We start from the raw sequence: 20,766 nt of genomic DNA on the forward strand, positions 1-20,766 counted from the left end.
TAGTCACTGCAAGAGCTCTTGTCAGAATCTTCAGCCTCCTATTAAAATCAATCCTTTATGCTGTAAAGCTTGCACAGAAATAAAACTTAAATTCAGAGCTACATCTATCCTGAGGTAAGCCCTTACTGCTGACCCTGCCTATAATGGGATAAGAGAGAAATCCAGCACTGCTTGAAACAGCTAGAGATTACAACAAAGAGGGAGCAAGAGAGTTGACTTCAGTGGATTTCACTCTTGCACAACTCTTGCAACAACTCTTGGGGTTGAAATATAATTGTGTCTTAAGTTTGAAAGTATTTAAAACACTATTATCCATCAAGAGACAATGGTGTCCTGAGGGTTAGGAATTACCTGTGGTAGAGCAAAGGAGCCATGGAGCAAGAAAGAAAAAGAAAACCCAAACACAAATGGTATTTTCCTCAGGGTTCTCTTTAGGTTTTGTTCGCCACAGACTTCTCTGTGAGCATCTGAAATGTTGAGGGGGCAGCACGGAACTGCAAACAGAACTAAGGCTTCATGGGCTGAAGCTGTCAAGAGCAGTGACCCAGTATCAGAGGTGGGATCACCGCACTCGGAAACAGTAAGAGCAACATCTCCTTACAGATGGACAATGGACTCCCTTAGCTCTGGGCAAAGCAGGAGAATGGACTACATTAGCAAGAAGCTTTCAGGTTGTATTGCTGATTTTAGTAAACAGAGCTACCAGTGCTAATGCTGAGTTGCCATTTTATCCCTTTTAATAAAATTTCTTTTCTTTTAAACCCTTGGATTCATTGCTCTTGAGCAGGAAAACCGATTATCCAAGCTCATTATGTGCCTGAGCAAAATCATTTTCTTTTCCTATAACCTGAGATCCTTGAACTGAAATTGATTACCTATTTTTAGAAAGGAGCCCTAGCTAAATCTGGCTTCTTCCCCTGCTAGTCATATCTATCAGGGGAATGTGAGCCTATCTAAACGCATGTACATGGGAATTATGGCCTGTCCCTTTAACCAAATACATTAATGTAACTAAAAAAGGAGTAGGGTTACTTGATATCTTTCATCATATTGGACTAGAGCTGGAGAGGAGAGGTAACATTAGTGGAAAGAAAATGGGATTATAATGGTACCATTCTTCAAATTTTTGTCCTGGTTATCTATGACCCCCACAACTCCAGCAGGCTTTTCTGAGTCTCAAAGCTGGCTGCTTCCTTTTCCACCACAGCTTTCTTTAGTATTCTGAAGATCTGTATATTTTGTGCTTGTCTTCCTTGCCACTGATGGATCCCCCATTATGTGCAGGCTATCTGATAATTTTAATGTATTTCCAAAACTTATTTACTTGGTGTGGTGAGTTGTCCCTGGCTGGATGCCAGGTGCCCACAAAAGCCACTCTATCACTCCCTTCCTCAACTGGACACAGGGAGAAAAATACAAGGAAAGTCTTGTGGGTTGAGATAAGGACAGGGAGAGATCACTCAGCAGTTAACCGTCATGGGCAAAAAAGGCTGAACTTGGGGAAAGTAATTTAATTTATTGGCAATCAAATCAGTTTAGGATAATGAGACACAAAACCCAAATCTTAAAACACCTTCCCCCCACCCCTCCCTTTTCCCAGGCTCAACTTCACTCCCAGTTTCTCTGCCTCTTCCCTCCCAGTGACACAGGGGAATGGGAGTTGTGGTCAGTTCATCACGTTGTCTCTGCTGCTCCTTCCTCCTCAGGAGGAGGACTCCTCACACTCTTCCCCTGCTCCAGTGTGGGGTCCTTCCCATGAGAGACAGTCCTCCACAAACTTTTCCAGCGTGGATCTTCCCACAGGCTATGGTTCTTCACAAACTGCTCCAATGTGGATCCTTTCCACAGGGTGCAGTCCTTCAGGAACAGACTGCTCCACCATGGGTCCCCAAACCTACCAGCATCCCTGCTCCAGCATGGGCCCCTCTATCCATGGGGCCACAGATCCTGCCATAAGCCTGCTCCAGCACGGGCTTCCCATGGGGTCACAGCCTCCTCTGGGGCACATCCACCCACTCCATCGTGGGGTCCTCCACAGGCTGCAGGTGGACATCTGCTCCACCGTGGAACTCCATGGGCTGCAGGGGGACAGCCTGCCTCACCATGGTCTTCACCATGAGCTGCAGGGGAATCTCTTCCCTGGAGCCTGGAGCACTTCCTCCCCCTACTTCTTCACTGACCTTGGGGTCTGCAGAGTTCTTTCTCTCACGTATTATCACTTCTCTCTCTCAGTAGCTGTTGCGTAGCGGTTTTGACCCCTTCTCAAATATGTTATCACAGAGGTGCTACCAACATTGCTGATGGGCTTGGGCTTGGCCTTGGCCAGTAGCGGGTCCATCTTGGAGCCATCTGGCATTGGCTCTGTCAGACACAGGGGAAGCTTCTAGTGGCTTCTCACAGAAGCCACCCCTGTGGGCCCCCTCTACCAAAACCCTGCCACGTAAACCAAATACACTTGGGGATCTTTCTGACTCATCTGCATCTTCTTACTGGGTTTTGGGTTGGGGACAGGGTAGCAATTGCCCATAGTGGAGGAAAACAGTTGTGGTGCTGCCAGGATGAAATACTTCAGCGATACATTACATAGTTCTCTGGGAAAAATATACTCGTTTTCAAAAAATATATAAGGACATTTTTGTGGGTTCTGAATGTCCATGGGGACCTGAAGAGTCTCCAAATGTGTCCAGGTGCAACTCAGGAGAAGAGGTTGGTGCCTGACCGGAAACTGGGACCATGACACCAGTGTTCCCAGGAGAAAACTCCTGGCAAGAGCGGTCATTGCAGGGCTGGGGCTCCTGTGAATCCCAGGGTAACTCCGCGGCAGTGGCAGGTGGCGGATGGGTGGAGTCGCTGGCTGGTGGCAGTAACAGGCTCTCTGTGGTAATGTACTCCAAGGGGCACTGCTGAGGAGACGTGATACAGCTAAGATCCTTTGGAGATTTCTGCTCTTCTGTTCTCACATTTGTGCCTTTCCCAGAGGCTGGCGGGGCCGGTGAGACTTCCTTCTTGTTGTTGGGGTGCTGCATCATTTCATCCTGATCTGGGAGCAGGAAGGGCTGTGGAGGACCTTCTCCTGCCTGTTCTTGCCTGTGTGGAGCCTGGGGACAGTCTTCCTTTGGGAGGGTCACATACTGAAGAGAAACAGATTTCTCACGGACTCCCACTGGGTCCACTTCCAGGGTCTGATGCATATCAGGCAGGGAGGACATCACTGGGCTGTACAAGTATGGACCATTGAAAGCAAAGCAAGTCTGAGAAGCAGCACTTGCATGAGCAGCATTCTTGCATGAAAGCCTGACAAACAGGCAGGCCTGACCAGCAGTCTGATTCGAAGGGCAGACAAGTGTGGACAATGAAAGTGAGGCTTTATATGGGACTCCAGAAGGCTGAGAGGAGTTTTGTGGAGCCAATGTAGCATGGGAAAACTGCACTGTCTTTGCCTCAGCTCCATGCAACTCTGTTGGACACTTAGTCATCCTGTTCAGGTGAAAAAACACAGGACTTTTAGCTGCTATTGACAGCTCTCTAACCGACATCTCTCTAAGGTGATAACTGCCTATAAACAGGAGATGCTCTAGGGGCATACACTGTCTTCCAGAAAACCAGAAGAAACCTTTGCCCACATCTCTTTTACATTCCTTAAAAGATGCAAGCCTCAGCCTTTTCTGTGCCACAGCAAGAGATCAACTGTCTACTACCAATTTTTCTCAATGCCAAGATATGCAAGCACAAATCAGCTTTTGAGAAAAGCTATGTTTTTGCTGTGAATAAAACAGGGCAAGGGATCGTTCTTTGGAAGACACTGGCTGTGTTCACATTGTACAGTCATGGTAGTCTTCTGGATCTTCCACAGTCTCTCCAGTCTGAAGCACAGCTAAGCTTTTGTGCCTGTTTTTTGAGTTCAAAGTGCATGACATAATGTGACCACTGCGTTACAGCTGTATTCATAGTGTGAAACAGGATGTGTTTTCCATGGCCTGGGTGCAAAGCCCGCTAGAAGGGCTTGAAGGGCACTGGACACAGCCTAACCTGGTACGGTAATGGTAATGGTATGGTACGGTAATGGCCATGTTGCCCATAGGGAACGGTTGCTACCCTGTACTATCTCCTAAACTGTGCCAGGATGTTATCTTGGAGAGCACTAGTTGGCACAGGCACAGTTGGCACAGCAGGGAGAGTGCTGACAACAAAGCAGTGCTTGATACTACATCTTGGCCCTGATTTTTAGGCTCAGGCAATATGACTGCTAGCATCAGCATTTATGCAGCTCTCAAGCTTCCAGTGATACTTTGTACTTACTTCTTCAAAATAAAGGACCTCTGTCTCTTACAAGCACTGAATGTGAAGATACGCAAAGGGAGAAGACAAAGATTTCAAAGAAGTAACAAACGTAATCCATCTTTCTTTCACATGACTTACAAAAGTTTATATTGAAAAGAGCTGACCCTCTCTCTTAAGAGGCAGATAATTATCATGAAACCCAAGAGTCAATTTAATTTGTGTTAGCCTTCCTGACTGCTCTGCAACCTAGGATAGTTTCCTCAACAGAGCACTATGCTCACCTCCCCACTCCATCTTTGAAGACCTGACACAAATTTGAGGCTGTGTGGACAATTTGGAGCTATTTCTGATCAGCTGTGCACATCCAGGATCACTGCGTCTCTTCTTTGTTCACATTCTACTCTCAAAGTCAGACTTTGCTTCAAGGAGCAGAAATTATGTCATTCATAGAGGATATGGAGGTAAGGGAATATGTGCATTTTCATGAGAGGAGGTTGTGTTCAGGCGGGCTGGGAGGAATTCAGCCAACAAGATTTCCACCTATTAGGCCAATGCCTTTTACTCAAACCTATTTCCAAAGGAAATGTAGAGGAAGAAAGGGAGCAAGTTTCTATCCTCAGACTTCCAGCCAGGGAAGTCAAGGTCTGCAGCTGCAGCAATTCATTACAATTTCCATTGATGTTTGGAAGGCATACACAGACTTAGGAGATAGACAAATGAAAATGCTTTGTTCTCCTCATCGCAATGGGTCATATCCATGCACAGCTTGCTCTTACCCCATAGTTAGCAAGGAAGCTTTCAAGAAAAGAGTAGGGAGTGGGCTGTTTACTTACCCATCCAGCACTTCAAGGCAGTTAATCTGCTGCACCTCTTGCCCATTGAAGGCCACCTGGATGGCTAGCCGTTGGCTGACAGCTTCCTGAAGAGAGAAAATGAAGGTTGCAGTACTTCTGATGAAAAAGACATTGCATTAAGGCCAGGAAGAGCTGGGAGCCATGGGCACAAGAACACTAGTAGCACATTTGTGATAGACATGTAGGACAAGAACGAGCTTCCAGGCATTCATGTTGTATAATTAGTTTTACCACTTTTATCAACCTGTGTTTTAGAAGTAATCTTCTCTAAATAATTTTTGTCCCAACAACCTTGCTGTTCCCATTTTTAGGGCCATGCTGTTTCCCTACCTAAACACAGAGGAAACATTGCTACAGGCAATCTTTAATAGATTGACGCAGGTTAAAAAACTGCCAATCTGAAAGTGTTCCTAGCACCTTCACACTCTTTTGATTTGTTCTAACATCTCTCAGTTTTTCCCTCCTTCATCCTTGCTCCAATCTGCAGATCGTTGTCACGTTTCAACCTTCGTTTTCTAGCTGGAACAAGCTGACATCCATTTCTCTTCAATTTTCAAGTCACAATGGATGGTATGGAAGCAATCCCACTGGTGTAGCTACAGAGTATGACCTGTCTTCCAGAAGACTTCCTTTGCTTCCACATTGTCTATCCCTGACCTATCTTTATGCAGCTTAGGAGCAGCAGCTGCTGTAGCTGCAAATTGCTGTCAAAATAAACCTCAAAGCTGCTGTTTTGTTCAATGCCTACTCTGATTCGGCAGTACATGAGGACACTGCAGTCAACGTTTCACCTGTAGAGCTAAAATAACTGTCCTTCTGTGCTGACTGACCAGAGAAATAGAATTGCTGGGATGATTACAAAGTTTAGCATAAGGGAATTTCCTACAGGGATGAAAATTCTCAAAACCACAAGACTAACAGAGAGCACTTGTAGATGGGGAGCTGGGTATGAGATAGGTAACAAAGGTACTGTAATGCTTTTTAGAGTGGTGGATGGCCTTGTACTGGTGTTGATTATTGTATGCAGACAGAAAAAGAAGTTGATGAAGTCTGCAGTCAGCCAAAAGTCAGTCAGAGGGAACTGTAGAACAATGACTGATCTGCAAGGGGGATTTATCAGAGCCTGAAAAACATGCAGATATGCATCATGTAAAGCAGTCTGGTGCACCACACTTCCCTGATATCAACTGCTGACTGAATGCATGCCTGAGATACACAGCTTGCTGACTGAATAAGGGGCTGAGAAACACTGGGTGCCAAATGAACAGTTAGCTGAGGACCATGACAGTCCACTGTGTGCAACACCCTCAAGAGCAATGCTAAGACCAGGCATTCCACTTAAGGTGAAAATATGAGAGGGGACAAAGGGCTTGCAAGGTAAGGGGTGAGGCTGATAGAGAAGACAGGGGTGGAAAGCTAAAAACGTTGCAATTGGAGAAGTAACTGTTAAGTCAATCTTTGTTAAGACCACTCTTCCCTGGAATTGTGCATCACTGACTTGCACTGCAGGGAGCCAGAAATGTGGTGGAAGTCATTTAGCTTAAGCAGAAGATAAAACACAGTGGCAAAAATAGCATTAGCTTTCTGTAGAATGGAGATTAGCGGCACTGCCTTAAGGAGATAGAGACATTAGAGATGTGAGATCAAACACAAATCCAATGGTTCCACAGGAGACGTGCAGATAGATAAGGCTGCAGAATTAAGATAGTATGAAACTGAAACATGCAAGAGTCAGCTCCAGGAGGGAACCTAGCCACTCTTGTCATAGAACTCCAAGCATGCCCTATGCACTGCTGCTTTTGGTGATATCCACCTACTGGGAAATAATTTCTTTGGATCACAAGATTTGTAATCCATTTGCAGATGAAATCAGAAACAGGTGAGGGAGAGAGAAATTGAAGAAAGAAGAAGCCCCCTCCTTTTAAAAACACCTCCAAATATACGACTGTGCAAACTATACATTTCCTTTTCTTTGCCCTCTCCTTTTGTACATGGAGAAAAATGTCCATGTCCAGGAAGAATAGCATGTAGGAGGAAATATAGCTCCCACAGTATGAAGTCAATCTCCAGTGACTGCAGAGAAGTATACAGGGAGAAAATGCAAAGTCTGTAGAAGGTAGCACTGAAAAGAATCAGGCAACATCCTGACCAGGAACAGGGAAAGCTCAAGTCCATCTAGGGAGGCCAGGTTTCACGTATGAGGAGTCTGGGAGGCATTTTGGAGGCAAGGGATGGTAAAACTTATCAGGTACATCAGGGGGGACAGTTGGTTTTATTTTTCAACTCTCAGGTCCAGGATACTAAGGTAGGAAAATAGGCAGAAGACCAAAGTCTCTACTGGAGGGTTTCGTGAGGCCTAGTCATAATCCTCCTGGACAGGACAGCGGTATGTTCAGTCACAGCCCAGACCCTGAGTTGGCAGTTCCCCCTCAACCACAAATCCTAACATACATCTCCCTTCTTACGTCTCACCCTGGACTAAATTCATGTTATACTTCTCCAGGAGCACCCATCAAGGTGCAGTTCCCTCTTACCCCCAGGTAGCTCTGGATCAGGAGGCTCTTGCTGGGATTTGGAATCTTTTCCTCCCACATTTGCTTCTTCCTGCAACAGCATCACAGAGTGTTCAAGATTTGCTTCTCCACATGGCTGCAATCAGAAAAGGCTGCACCATGGACGCTGTGCTGCTCCGCACAGCCAGGCACCGCCAAGGCCCTGGCACACCACCACCCAGCTCTCACCCTGGCACAGACAGGCACAAGGCTGCCCGTTGCACACCAAAGCTCATCTCCACACAGACCTCTCTCTCATGGGGGACAAGAAGAACCTCGGCCTTTATGCCACCCACATGGCCAACATGCTGTTAAATCTCCTAGTCACCACACAAGCCTACCTGAGGAAATACTTATAGCTGCAATAAGCAACTATTAGGAAAGTGATGATGAGACCTGGGAGCATCACCGGGAGAACGACTGGTGGCAGAGCTGAAACAGAGAAGAGAGAAATAAGTATCCACCTGCAGAGTGGCTGCTTCCCATAACAGGATTTCACTCTGGTCACTCTTCATGCCAGCAGATCAGGGAAATGTAGGTGGCATGTCACAGGATAGGATCATGAGCCATTCAAACTGTTGGGATACCCTTTGTCGTGGTTTAGCTCCAGTCAGCAACCAAGCACCACACAGCCGCTCGCTCACGCTCACTCCCCCCCCGGCTGTGTCCCCTCCCAGCTTCTTGTGCACCCAGCAGAGCACGGGGAGCTGAAAAAGTCCTTGACCAGTGTAAGCACTACTTAGCAACAGCCAAAACATCTCCACATTATCACCACTGTTTCCAGGAAAATCCAAAACATAGCCCCATACTAGCTACTACGAAGAAATTTAACTATCCCAGCTGAAACCAGGACAGTGTCCACCCCTTATTCCATACCATTTACATCATGCTCAGGTTCCACACTATCCAATACAACCTCATTAACCTCCACCCCCTTCCCATCCTTTGATAAAATATACGGGTATCATTTAGTCTTCATCTGTTCTTGTGGTCACGCAGGACAGGAGAGGTGGCGTGCTGTGTGGAGTTTCTGGGCACCAAAGCCAGCTCAGGTCGGGTAACTGCTGCCCTTGCACTGCTTCTTGAAAGGCTTGTCCTCCATTGGTTTGGGTGGTTCCTGCTGTAGTAATTCCTATAACATGCAACTCAAATCACAGGTTACAACAATTTAAAGGTATATCCATTACAATCTCCACCCCTGGACCCTTCAGGTCAGGTTGAAGGTTTTAACATTGCAATGAACTCCTCCCTTTGCTCCCAGCCTGGCTAGCAACAAGGGGTTTCTGCTACAGTAATTTCCATAATATGTAGCTCAAATCCCGGGTTAGAATAATTTAAAGATATTTCCATTACAATCTCCACCCCTGGTCCATTTGGACCAGGCCATCAGGTTTAACATTGCAATGAGCTCCTCCCCTTGCCCCTGCTCTGGCTTGGACTTATCCAGACTGTAGTCCTTTGGGTTGTACCTGCTCCAAATGGAGCCTTACTCAGGAGCCACAGTCTCTCCAGGGGTACACCTGCTGCAGCATAGACTTATCCAGAGCCACAGTCGCTTTGAGGTGCGCCTGTTCCAGCGTGGGCTTCTGCATGGGCCTCAGTGCTTTCAGAGCTATACCTGCTCCAGCATGGCCTTACCCACAGCTGCAGTCCCTCCAGAAGTAAACCTGCTCCGTTGTGGGCTTATCCATGGCCATGCACTTTGAGGTGCTCCGGCATGACCTCATGCACAGCCACTGATGCTTCAAGGTGTACCTGCTGCAGCACGGACTTATCTACAGCCACAGACACTTTGAGGTGTACCTTCTCCAAGATGGATTTGTCCCTGGGCCACAATTGCCTCAGAGGTATACCTGCTGTGGCACAGACATAACCAAGGCCACAGATGCTTCGGGGTCCTGCTCCCACATGGACTCATCCACATGTCACAGTCCCTTTGGCTTGAGTTCACACTGGAGTTCCAGCCTGTCCGGTGCAGCAGCACAGAAACAGCAGCGGGGCCCTGGCCATCTGCCAGCCCAGGTACCTGGCCATTGCTGTTATCAGAATGTTCCCAGGCAATGCAGCGTAAGGTGATAAGCAGTACGGCAGCACAGCAAGCAGAGAAAGCAAAAAGCACGACTAATGAGCACTAGACTTTAAGGCATACAGTAAGTCAGGCAAGTCCCATAGCAAGCACAGAAGCCTGCCAATTAATAGCTAAACAGCAATAACCACTATAAATTCCATCTAGCACATTTCAATCAAATCGGTCGTTATCTCAAAACTTTTGTGCCCCACGTTGGGTGCCAAAATGGACTGTCGTGGTTTAGGCCCAGTCAGCAACCAAGCACCACGCAGCCGCTGCTCACTCCCCCCGGTGGGATTGGGGAGACAATCGGAAGAGTAAAAGTGAGGCAACTCATGGTTTGAGATAAAGACAGTTTAATAGGTAAAGCAAAAGCTGCACACAGAACCAAAGCAAAACAAGGTATTCATTCGCTACTCCCCATGGGCAGGCAGGTGCTCAGCATCTCCAGGAAAGCAGGGCTCCATCACACGTAACAGTTACTTGGGAAGACAAACGCCATTACTCCAAACATCCCCCCCTTCTTCTTTCTTTCCCAGCTTTATATACTGAGCATGACGTTCTATGGTATGGAATATTCTGTTGGTCAGTTGAGGTCAGCTGTCCTGGCTATGTCCCCTCCCAGCTTGTGCGCCCAGCAGAGCATGGGGAACTGAAAAAGTCCTTGACCAGTGTAAGCGCTACTTAGCAACAGCCGAAACATCTCCACATTATCACCACTGTTTCCAGCAAAAATCCAAAACGTAGCCTCATACTAGCTACTACGAAGAAATTTAACTATCCCAGCTGAAACCAGGACACCCTCCAAAGTGGGAGAGACAAAACTTGGCCTGAACAGCTTACTGATGAAAGGAGTCCATTTTTTCCTTTGCCAATTCTTTTTTATTTTTTACTGACATTAGAGTAAATGATTTATGCCAATAAAAAGATTGTTAGGTACCTTACTCCACCATGAACCCAGGCTGCTCTAGTACAAGGATGCAGACAGGACAGCTACCTCGTTAAGAAACCCCAGCTAGCTCACGGCTGGAGTGAACTTCAACCCCAGCTGAGAGAATGTGGTTCTCTAGAGAGGCATTTCAGCCACTAACAGTCCACAAAATCTTACAGAAGTAGCCTGCGTGTATAAATACCACTCTCAGTCTTCCAGGCGAACTCCTCGCTCCATTCACTCCAAGGCCCCTCATAATCCTGGGGCGAATTCACCCTTGCACGCATTTTCCCCCTGTATTCTGTAGAAGATGCCAGCATCTGCAGGGTGAAGATGAAGGGAGGTTCATCATTGTCGATATTTAACTTCTGGAGAGTCTGGGGAGAAGAAAGAAGCACAAATGACAGAGGTGAGAGGAACTGTCTTCCCCACCTGCCCGGTAAAGAGAAATCCAGGACTCCAGCCCTTTCTAAGGCTTACCTTTTCGTATTGGCCCTTTTTCCAGTACTCAACTTGGTACCTCTGTTTTATGAAGCTATACCTCATAGAGTGTTTTATCCAGTTCAGTTCATATTCTTGGCTCTCTGTCACTGTTACTGACACATTTGCAGGCGGCAGCACCTTAACTGGAACACACGGAATGTCTCAGAGTACTTATCAACACACTGGTCCAGCATTCCCTTTCACCACTGCGAGTGGTTTCCAGAGACTGAAAACAAGGCTGGTTTATGCAATGTAAGAAGTCTCAGCTTTTTAACACTTCTTAATTCCCCACAGCTTCATTTTTAGTCAAATACAATAAATCAGTAGGCCAATAAATACCAGAAACTCCATATCCATTAATATTGACAACATTGCCCATGTACAGAAAAGCAGTAAAGCCGTATTTGAAAACTCTGTACCAGTCCACCACATGTCCAGAGATCTCCAGCTCTCTTGGAGCTACTACCTAGTATACAACCCACTGCAGGAACTCTCCCAGCTTTACTCTGTGAAAAGCAGCACCAGTACCTCCAGATACATGCAGGCAGAGATAGCCACCTGGCACACCTCACTCCGCAGAGGGAGTCCTACCTCATCTAGTGCTCCAGGGGCCTATGCACAAACCTGCAAGAGCTCCAGTGACTTCCTGAGAAATCACATTGCGACACACGCCTCACAGACACCTCTCACCACAGCTCCCCTCACCTCTGACGCTCACAGAGGACAACCACAGAGGAGTCAGCAGGGTGGCAATTGCTCTGGGTCACAACCCGAATTTCTGCACAGCAGTTTCCACCACTGCCACATTCCGCAGAGTGACATGTGCCACTGAGGAACTCCACACCTACAAGCAACCTCTCCCAGATCTTTGACCTGACACAGCGTCCATTCCTTTCCTCATCAGTCCTGGACTCTTCCTCTTCCCACACGCTTTTCCTCAGCACCACTGTCCTCAGCCCCACTTGCCCGCACAGGCCCCTCCAAGAAACAACCAGGAGAAGCACAAAACAACACAGCAACTCACTTGTCTTGTAGGCTTCAAACTGTTTCTCCTCTGTCTTGGTCCGGACAAACACATAGTACTGCCTCTGACTGCTGGAGTTGCTAACAGGGATCTCACAGCTCTGGACCACGTAGGGGATGTGGGGCAAAGCTGTCTCGTGCACAGGAGAGCACTCCTTTTCTCTGAGGGGAGAAGAAGAAGTTGTGCTGAGACCAGGGGGAATGGGACAGAGCAGAAACTCTGGGAGAGGTACGGGCACGCTGCCGTGGGCAGAGCACTTACACTGATTCTAGAGGGGTCCTGAAGAACAAGCCAAAGAGGACAGAGGTGGTGATCGCTTTCTTCACTTCCCAGCTGCACGTCAGACGATCTGCACCGTTGAAGAGGCAGCGGAGGTTCCTGGGCTGAATGCCACCTTCAGAGAAGATGAGAGCAAGCTAAGTGACAGGCGTGGTCTGGCTTCTCCACCAGCGCTTCCACCCCTGCATGGCCCCGCTCCATCCCACGCTACCTTCAGGGGTCTCCCATGACACTGCCGTGCTCCACTCGCTGTACTGCCCTGAGAAGCCACTGGCCTGCCCCAGTCTGGCTCGCACACGGGCAACGTAGCTGCTCCCCGGGACAAGGTCCTTACAGCTGAGATGGCAACGTGTGATGTTGGAGAGCAAGAGCGAGACAGCTTTCTGTTGTTGGGGGAAAGGAGGGAGAGAGGGGAGGGAGGCCATTGGGGAGTTAGGGAGCGGAGAATCGGGGTGGAGGGAAGACAGGGAAAGAGTGAGAGGACGTGACTGCCAGGCTGCATCTCCCAGCAGTCCTACACCTGTGATGATCCATGCACATGCTGCCATGCAGTGCTCCTTGCTCCCATACTAGAGGGGCTTCAGCATCCCTGCTGCCAGCATGGCCCTGGCACTGTTGGGCACCGTCTACCCCAGCCAGGTGGGCCAGTTCCTGCAGCTTGCAGAGCCCCAGTTGCCTTCAGCACCAGCTACATAAGTCCACAACACTGCTCAGTGCAGAATTTTGTGGGAATTTGGCCAAGATACTTCTCTTAAAAAATAAAGATCACTTACCACAGGCTCTCCACTGCCCAAAAAGGTGCAGCCCAAACCAGGACAGCCCGCTCCTCGGCTCTTACCTCCCAGGACTCCCACTCCTGCTTGTAAGTGACTTCGTACTCCAGTGCATTGCCCAGCCCTTGGCTTCCATCTGCTGCTTTCCAGGTCAGCAAGAAGTCTCCTGATGTCATCGAGCTGACTGAGAGGCTTTGAGGTGGGAGGGGCTGAACTGGAAGGTGAAGGTACAACCCATGAGATGAGATAGTGAAGAGAGGGACATGAAGAGGGGAAGAAAATGCCTAGGTAAGCTTCCCCATTTCAAGAGTATCTTATCCCTGCTACACCAGGTAGCTCCTGCCTGAGTCCCGGTCCAGCTGCTCCCAGAGACTTGCCCTCTCCCCTCCCTGCCCCATCCTCTCAATGTGGAACTCTTTGACACTTTTCACAACGCAACGGGAATTCACTTTGTCACTGAATGGCAAATACATTCTCAAAGATCCCTAATACTATTGGAAAATGGGTGTTCGGTATTTAATCCTTACCATTTTGAAGAAGATCAACATTTAGTTCTGCTTGAAGCAGCTCGTTAGGTTTGAAGCTGTAAATATCAACTATCCCTATTCCAAAATATTCTGTAGTGTAGGGACAAACCCAGTGCACATAGGCGTCTGGAGCTTCATGTAAGTCATCTTCTGTCTGGCGTTTGCAAAGCACCCTCTTGTCCTTCCTGTGTATGGAGAAAGAGATCTATAAAGATCTGGTTTGGAGACCTATCGTTAACATAAAATTAAATGCCTGAAACCAAGTCCATCCCATTCTGTTGTTATAACTTACCTGGGCACTGATATCCTCTTCTCACTGTATCTATTGATCATGTTTTGCGTCAGTTAATACGACAAATGTGTTTAACGCCAGGCTTTTTGTCAAATGCCTTCCCATTTCAAAGCTGTGCAGCAGAAAGTTATATTTTGGTACCAGTCTATTTTTGTTAGTTTTTAGGCTAACTCTGTGTGATCTGCTGCTTCTTTTGTGAGGAAATAGTATGATGAAAAATAATGCAATGGAAATGCACGTTTTACTCAGAGGGAAAGATAGTAAAGTTTCTGATGATCCTTAACTTCTTGAAGGCATTCCTTTGGCAGTCCCAGAAAGACACTTAAGAAAAGAATTCTCCAACCAAAACCGGACACTAAGGATACTTCTGAATCCTTAGTAATTCTGTTCTGTCAGGGGACCTTACATATTCATTAAAGATTTCATCCAGAATGTTTATCATCCTTTTAGATAGCCTTTCTCCAGGCCAAGAAGCATCATGAAAATTAGAAACAATATTTTAAACTAGGCAGGAGAGGATAAGCTTTATGTGCTTGCAGTAGCCTGAGCTGCTGGAGGGGTGTGTGGCTTCTTTTTGTCCCCTCTGGAGTTTTGTTTGTGCTTATGGCTCCATGCCCGGTATACTATATTGCTCCAGTTCAGATGAGAAATATCAATTTGAGACTATCTAAGGCCAAATACTGACTTCCAGGATAGGACGGAGTCTCCTATATGCCAACTATACGTCAGCAAGCATTATTCAGCACTATTTTTAAAGGTTGGGTATTAGCAAGGAAACCAGGTATGTTCCTGAAGTAAGGGTGCGACTGGCCACACATGTGCACACCCTGACACAAAAGAACCAGCCCAAGGGTTGTGAAGGCCTGAAGATATTTTTGTCTACTCACCATCATTACCTTACAGTTTGGGATTTAGACAACTATTCTTCATCTATGAGCTGACCTTGTTTAATCATTGGCCATTTTGATTTCAGCGGTGTGACTGTCCACACTTAACACCTGCTTGTCTGATTAGTTCACTTGAGTCACGTTTCCCTTACGATCCACACACTCCATCAGGTAACAACGTTCCAGAGGATCCTCCAAAGGTCCGAGTAATTTCATATCACTTTTCCCAGAAACACTAGCTTTAAGGTCCTGTTCCAAAGACCTTCCACCGATTTCAGCTACCTTTAGGTCAATTGATTCTCTCTTCTCTACAAGAAAATCAGGAGTTCTTTCTCTTTCCTTTCCCTCCTGTATGCCCAGGCTCTTAATACATTTTCTTCTCAGCTTTCCACCTTTGCCTTCCTCTCTCCCTTGACTACTCCTCCCTCTCTGTCCTTTCTTACCCTCACAGTTGATCCAGTCTGGTGATTCAGTTCCCTTTTCTTAAGGAAACAGATGTAACAGAGAGATACTGTCATAAACAGGCCAATATCTCTGTGACAAAAAGTGATAGCACAGATGAACTTAGCAGTCTTCTCTATCTCACAAACACACAGTCTATACATGTTTCTCAGAAGTGATCAAAACCATACACCCAGTGATGCTCCTAAATGGGCAAAATAACAGGGGAAATGTCTCCTTCCTGTTAGGTTTACCAGCACCACTCGGTCTCACACTTGTTCTGACACCATCTTCTCCACCCCATGAATAGCAACCTATATGCCCCATCTTATTTCATATCTATGATCCCACAACAAAATTATGGGAAAATAATTGTAACCGTGGTAGAAATAACTCCACTAGCACACCCTATTCTTTCCTCCCTTCCTAGAAGAGGCCTCAGAGGTAGGCACAACTTTTACTTTAACGCAATGACAGAAAGGGGTGGCCATGCTCTCTGAAAACCTGCATGCTGGTCCCCAGGATTCCAGGCTGTGTCTGAGTTCCCTTTGGGCTTTTACCCAGCACAGCTCATTTCAGGTACTTACGTGTCATTGTTATCCCTTTTGTAAAGATTCATACCAATGAGGGCATGAGCCTCTGAACGCTCCATCCACGTGCAGGTCACCTGTGAGTTGTAATCATTGTAGCAGCTCAAGCTGTTGATAGGGATGCTCTCTGAGAAAGGAATTCAGACAAAAAAGATTCAGTGATTACAAATGTAAATCTTGAGAGACAGCAGGAGGTATAATGATTCTGCCAGCAGAATGGGGAAGGCACTGACGACAGCACTCTCCTCATGGCACCAGAAGATGATTCTTGGTGAAAGTATGTAGAGAGTTGTGGCCATTCGGCACATCCCCACAGTACACAAGCGTCCAGACCAAGCTACAGGTAGCAACAACAAAGTGAGACCTTTGTGCCTGCAAGGCACATAATTCTAGCCAAGGTATCACATTTCAAACACTGATGGTTTCCAGGGATTAGTAGATACCATGGTCAGCAGGCATATGGTGACCGTTTCATCTTTGCGTGTTGCTCGATGGAGCTCTTTGCCCCAGCCTCCTAGTAAATGTTACAATACTAGAAAGGTACATCTAAAAGCGAGATGCTCTGCGAAGAACCTTGTTATGACTCAGGAGAATGCCCAAACTAACTTGCTGGAACCCGACTGATGACCCAGAAATGGTCAGACCTCTCATCAGGGATAACTTTGGGGGGTTTTGACCTCACAACTGTGAAGTGGGAAAATACAGGCTGGCCCTGGCACCTTCACTACGAAGCAACTTGCATTCTTCTCCTTTATTTTCTCTGAAGGTAATATCTGTGCTGCACTACGGGGGTATGACCTTCAGATGAGAGAGGTGCCAGCGTGCCAACAGGAGTGTGCTCTCTCAAATAATTTTTCTTGACGAGAACTACTGTCAGCTTGGTTGAGGGGCTTTTTACAGGCAAACACCATCAGACAAGTATGACGGTGTCTTAGCTAGCAGGCGTAAGAGGGACCTTGCTTAGATCTTCTACTCAAAAGTAGTGCAGAGTAGGTTCTGTGGCATCCCTTGCATAACCAGAAAATGGAGCATCTTGCACAGAAAGGGATGGTCTGAAAAGAAGGCTAAGGCTCAGAATGCCAGAAGACCAGTCTGACCTACACGGACGTAGGCATTTTCCCTCAGCGATCTCAAAGGCAGATATCCTGCAATTGACATTGGGCCAGGCAACATAACTCCCCCAGCTACGGTGGACATCAGGCATTGGCATCTGTCTTGGAAACGGTAGAGGCCCATGAGGCACCTTCCAACAACACTTTTATTCTGATGTGTTTTGGATGGGTCCAGGCTTAGCCTTGGTGCAGACAGGGTGCACTGGGTGATCCAAGGAGATACTTCCCATTTCTATCTCTGCTAAAAGCACATGAGAGGGAAGGGAAGGGAAGGGAAGGGAAGGGAAGGGAAGGGAAGGGAAGGGAAGGGAAGGGAAGGGAAGGGAAGGGAAGGGAAGGGAAGGGAAGGGAAGGGAAGGGAAGGGAAGGGAAGGGGAGGGGAGGGGAGGGGAGGGGAGGGGAGGGGAGGGGAGGGGAGGGGAGGGGAGGGGAGGGGAGGGGAGGGGAGGGGAGGGGAGGGGAGGGGAGGGGAGGGGAGGGGAGGGGAGGGGAGGGAAGGGAAGGGAAGGGAAGGGAAGGGAAGGGAAGGGAAGGGAAGGGAAGGGAAGGGAAGGGAAGGGAAGGGAAGGGAAGGGAAGGGAAGGGAAGGGAAGGGAAGGGAAGGGAAGGGAAGGGAAGGGAAGGGAAGGGAAGGGAAGGGAAGGGAAGGGAAGGGAAGGGAAGGGAAGGGAAGGGAAGGGAAGGGAAGGGAAGGGAAGGGAAGGGAAGGGAAGGGAAGGGAAGGGAAGGGAAGGGAAGGGAAGGGAAGGGAAGGGAAGGGAAGGGAAGGGAAGGGAAGGGAAGGGAAGGGAAGGGAAGGGAAGAAGAAAGAGTGTCTCTAATTGCATGAGAAGAGGAACGAAATTAAACTCAGAAACAGAAGCAGTGGATATGGCAGGTGGTCTATCTGTCAGCAATTCCACAAGAAGAAAATCGGTCACCTGGATGTTGCTGTTGATAGCCCCTTCCCACACCCTCTTCTTGCGTCTGTCCACTTGTCTCTACTCCTGTACACTGCCATCCAAATCACACAGCCCTCCATTTTCCTATGTTTTCACTATCAGGGTCTATTCCTCCTTCCTATTCACTCATTAACCAGTCAGCTTGTTCATCTCATCCGTTTCTCCAGCATTTCACCTGTCCATACCACCAGCCTATAACTGATCTGTCTGCACATGCATCTGCTACGCACTGGCTTTGATCAAGACATCTGTTCTCCTACAGCAGAGGAGATGGTGGCAAAAGCAAGCAGAAAACGAGGAAAAGCATTAGCTGAAAGAAGGAGACAGATACAAAAGGAAATTCAATAATGGAAGGATAAAAGAGACTATAAACTTAAAACTGACCTCGAACAGCTTGGATACTGAAGACCAAATACAGGTTCAGCAGAAGGGTGAAGATGTCTTTCATGATCATACTGTCATTTGTGCACAAGTTGGACCCTAATTCAGAAGACAATTGCTTTCATTGCCCACTGGCTCCTCTCTTGCTCTGCTTACTGGGGAGCTTCTTCTTTTCACTTCATGGAAAGAGAAGTAAAAGCGAATTAGGGAACTTCTTTAGGCTTTGTCTTGGTGTAACATTCAGAAAGAACTTCTGCCAAGTATTTATTGCAGGACAAAATCCATGTCTTCTTATTGTGCGAGCCTGCAATATCAACAAGGACTGAAAAAGAAGTAAATGCACATTTCCAAAGAAGTGCAGGGGTTATTGCAGCCGAGTAGCAACAAGAAACAATCCTAATCTGTGAAGAGAACTCAGCCTTCAAAATCACTCATGCTTCTGCTCTTCGTGCTCAAAGTCTCCCTAATGAACCACAGTGGTGTTCTCTTTTTCACCTTTCCTTAAGAATGTGATCCCCAACCACATACACATAGCTCCTGGCAGCTATAGGGGTTGCATTTCCATATTCATTCACTTTCAGATTTCTTTTCAACATGCTACTTTTCCAGCTCCTCCCCAAACAAGGGGCAAATTGTAGAAGTAATACCAAAGAAGCTTTTGTGTGTGTGAGTGATTGTTGAGACTGAGAGGAGATTGAGTGGTTCAAAGACCACAGGCCACATTGTTCAATACTGGAATTCAGGTCCTTTCAGCCATCTCTCATTGCTGTCTCTCAAGTGTAATAAACTCACCTACTCAAGTATGTTACAGAGCTGAGACTCTTTTCCACTTTAGGGGGTATGGAAAAAACTTCTTTTAAATTACTATTGGCTTTCAGATTCCTGAATGCCAATTCCTGACACCGGGCACAGCTGGCTGAGTCACTGAATAATCATTACAGCTAAGGAATTCCTTCATGACTTACAAGCCATTGTATGAGAGCAGACTTTCTGCCGTTTTGCCTTCCCCAGAGAGGCAGCAGTTCCCTTACCTGGGTCCAGAGCTGTCTGTGAGGTAGACGATTCAATCTGATGGATGACTCTCCCTGTCCAACTTCCCCCACATCATCAGAAGCCTAACACAGAAACCAGCAACTTCCCTAAAACTGGGATATGAAGAGGGGAAGAAAATGAAGAAAATGCCTAGCTGCTGTTCTCTGAATGACAGAATCTGCATGTTTAACAGTTTCTAAGGATTGCTACAAATAATCCATTATTCTTTTTCACCGCAAAGTGCAACCTCTACAAGACCTGGGAAATATATTAATGAACAGAAGAGGAAAGTGGGGAGATCGGTGCTGTTGTGCATCTTTATAGTAACTTCGTGGAAGGATACGATGTAAAGCATGATGCTGGAACAGAAGGCTTTTTTGACATCTTCACCCAATCCTAATCGCGGCACTGGTTAGCTGACAGGTCTACCCCCATTTTTTCCATTGTAGTCATTGAAGGTCGATTCATTTTTGTCTATCCTGAATGCTCTGAACAGGAAGGTGGTACTATGGCCTTACAAACATTTAACTTCACTCTTGCTTACATTTCAGGTTAAGCGCTGATGTAAGTATCTTTTTAGGATTAGATGGTCAATACATTAACGTAAAAAACTTTTAAATACTCAAGAATAGAGACAAGAGTTAGTGGTTCACCTTTATAATTCTGATACATTTAGCTCTAGACTGATGGCTGATCCTTGTCACTCTCACTGTTCTGCTTTTCTTGTAACTGTGGGATTACACCATCGTCAATGAGGTCAATGCTTTGCTGTCACCCTCAGCTCCTAGCTCACCTTCTCTTAGCAAGAAAAGCTTGCTGCTTCTGTAACAGTAGCGTTGGCAGTTTACATGTCTACATATGTATGTTGTGCTATGCTTATGCTAGAGAAATCAAAGAATGTAAGCCGAAGAAATGCAGCTAGCAGTTGGGACAGAAGTTTTGCAAGGACTATGGGACTGCAATCCTCCTACAAAAAAAAAATATTTCCATGCAGACTGTGGAGTCCTTTATGCCCAGGAATATTTCTGTGGGCAGAAATGTTGTAGACTTCAATCCACAGCAAGCTGCTAACATTTGGAATGTGATTCAATACTGCAGAGACATTAAGGAAGGAGCACCTTCTCCATTGACTTCAACAGCTGTCAGGTCAACTCATGAATGAATCCTAGAGCTCTTTCTCAAAAACAAAACCAAGATTAACTTATTGATATTCTTATTTCATGTTTTCTTCCAATCCTCCAATCCCTCTGCTGTTTACTACTCCATCTCCTGCTTCTACTATTCTTTTCTCTCCTTCCCCTATCTCTTCCTTCTTCTT

At 46.8% G+C, this 20,766-nt stretch overlaps 1 protein-coding gene across 1 annotated transcript; it reads right to left on the reverse strand.

Moving 5' to 3' along the window:
• Positions 1–1,597: 1,597 nt before the first annotated feature.
• CSF2RB (colony stimulating factor 2 receptor subunit beta) lies at positions 1,598–19,463 on the reverse strand. Its single transcript, XM_064455326.1, has 14 exons — positions 19,448–19,463; positions 18,420–18,592; positions 15,980–16,109; positions 13,773–13,957; positions 13,311–13,459; positions 12,684–12,855; positions 12,455–12,587; positions 12,194–12,354; positions 11,167–11,312; positions 10,889–11,063; positions 8,029–8,119; positions 7,670–7,739; positions 5,115–5,200; positions 1,598–3,477 (listed from the first exon to the last, which is right to left on the reverse strand). The coding sequence occupies exons 2-14, from the start codon at positions 18,487–18,489 to the stop codon at positions 2,613–2,615; spliced, it is 2,433 nt and encodes an 810-aa protein (XP_064311396.1). The 5' UTR covers positions 18,490–18,592; positions 19,448–19,463; the 3' UTR covers positions 1,598–2,612.
• Positions 19,464–20,766: the final 1,303 nt, after the last annotated feature.

The sequence above is a fragment of the Phalacrocorax carbo genome, chromosome 1 (genome assembly GCF_963921805.1).
Source record: "Phalacrocorax carbo chromosome 1, bPhaCar2.1, whole genome shotgun sequence".
NCBI classification, from domain to species: domain Eukaryota; kingdom Metazoa; phylum Chordata; class Aves; order Suliformes; family Phalacrocoracidae; genus Phalacrocorax; species Phalacrocorax carbo.

Coding starts and splice junctions, on each gene's coding strand:
- CSF2RB (XM_064455326.1), bottom strand. CDS start 18,489: ATGATCATGAAAGACATCTTCACCCTTCTGCTGAACCTGTATTTGGTC. Junction 13,460..13,772: donor TGTTGATCTTCTTCAAAATG/GTAAGGATTAAA, acceptor TTCACCTTCCAG/TTCAGCCCCTCCCACCTCAA. Junction 12,856..13,310: donor AGGAGTGGGAGTCCTGGGAG/GTAAGAGCCGAG, acceptor CCCCAACAACAG/AAAGCTGTCTCGCTCTTGCT.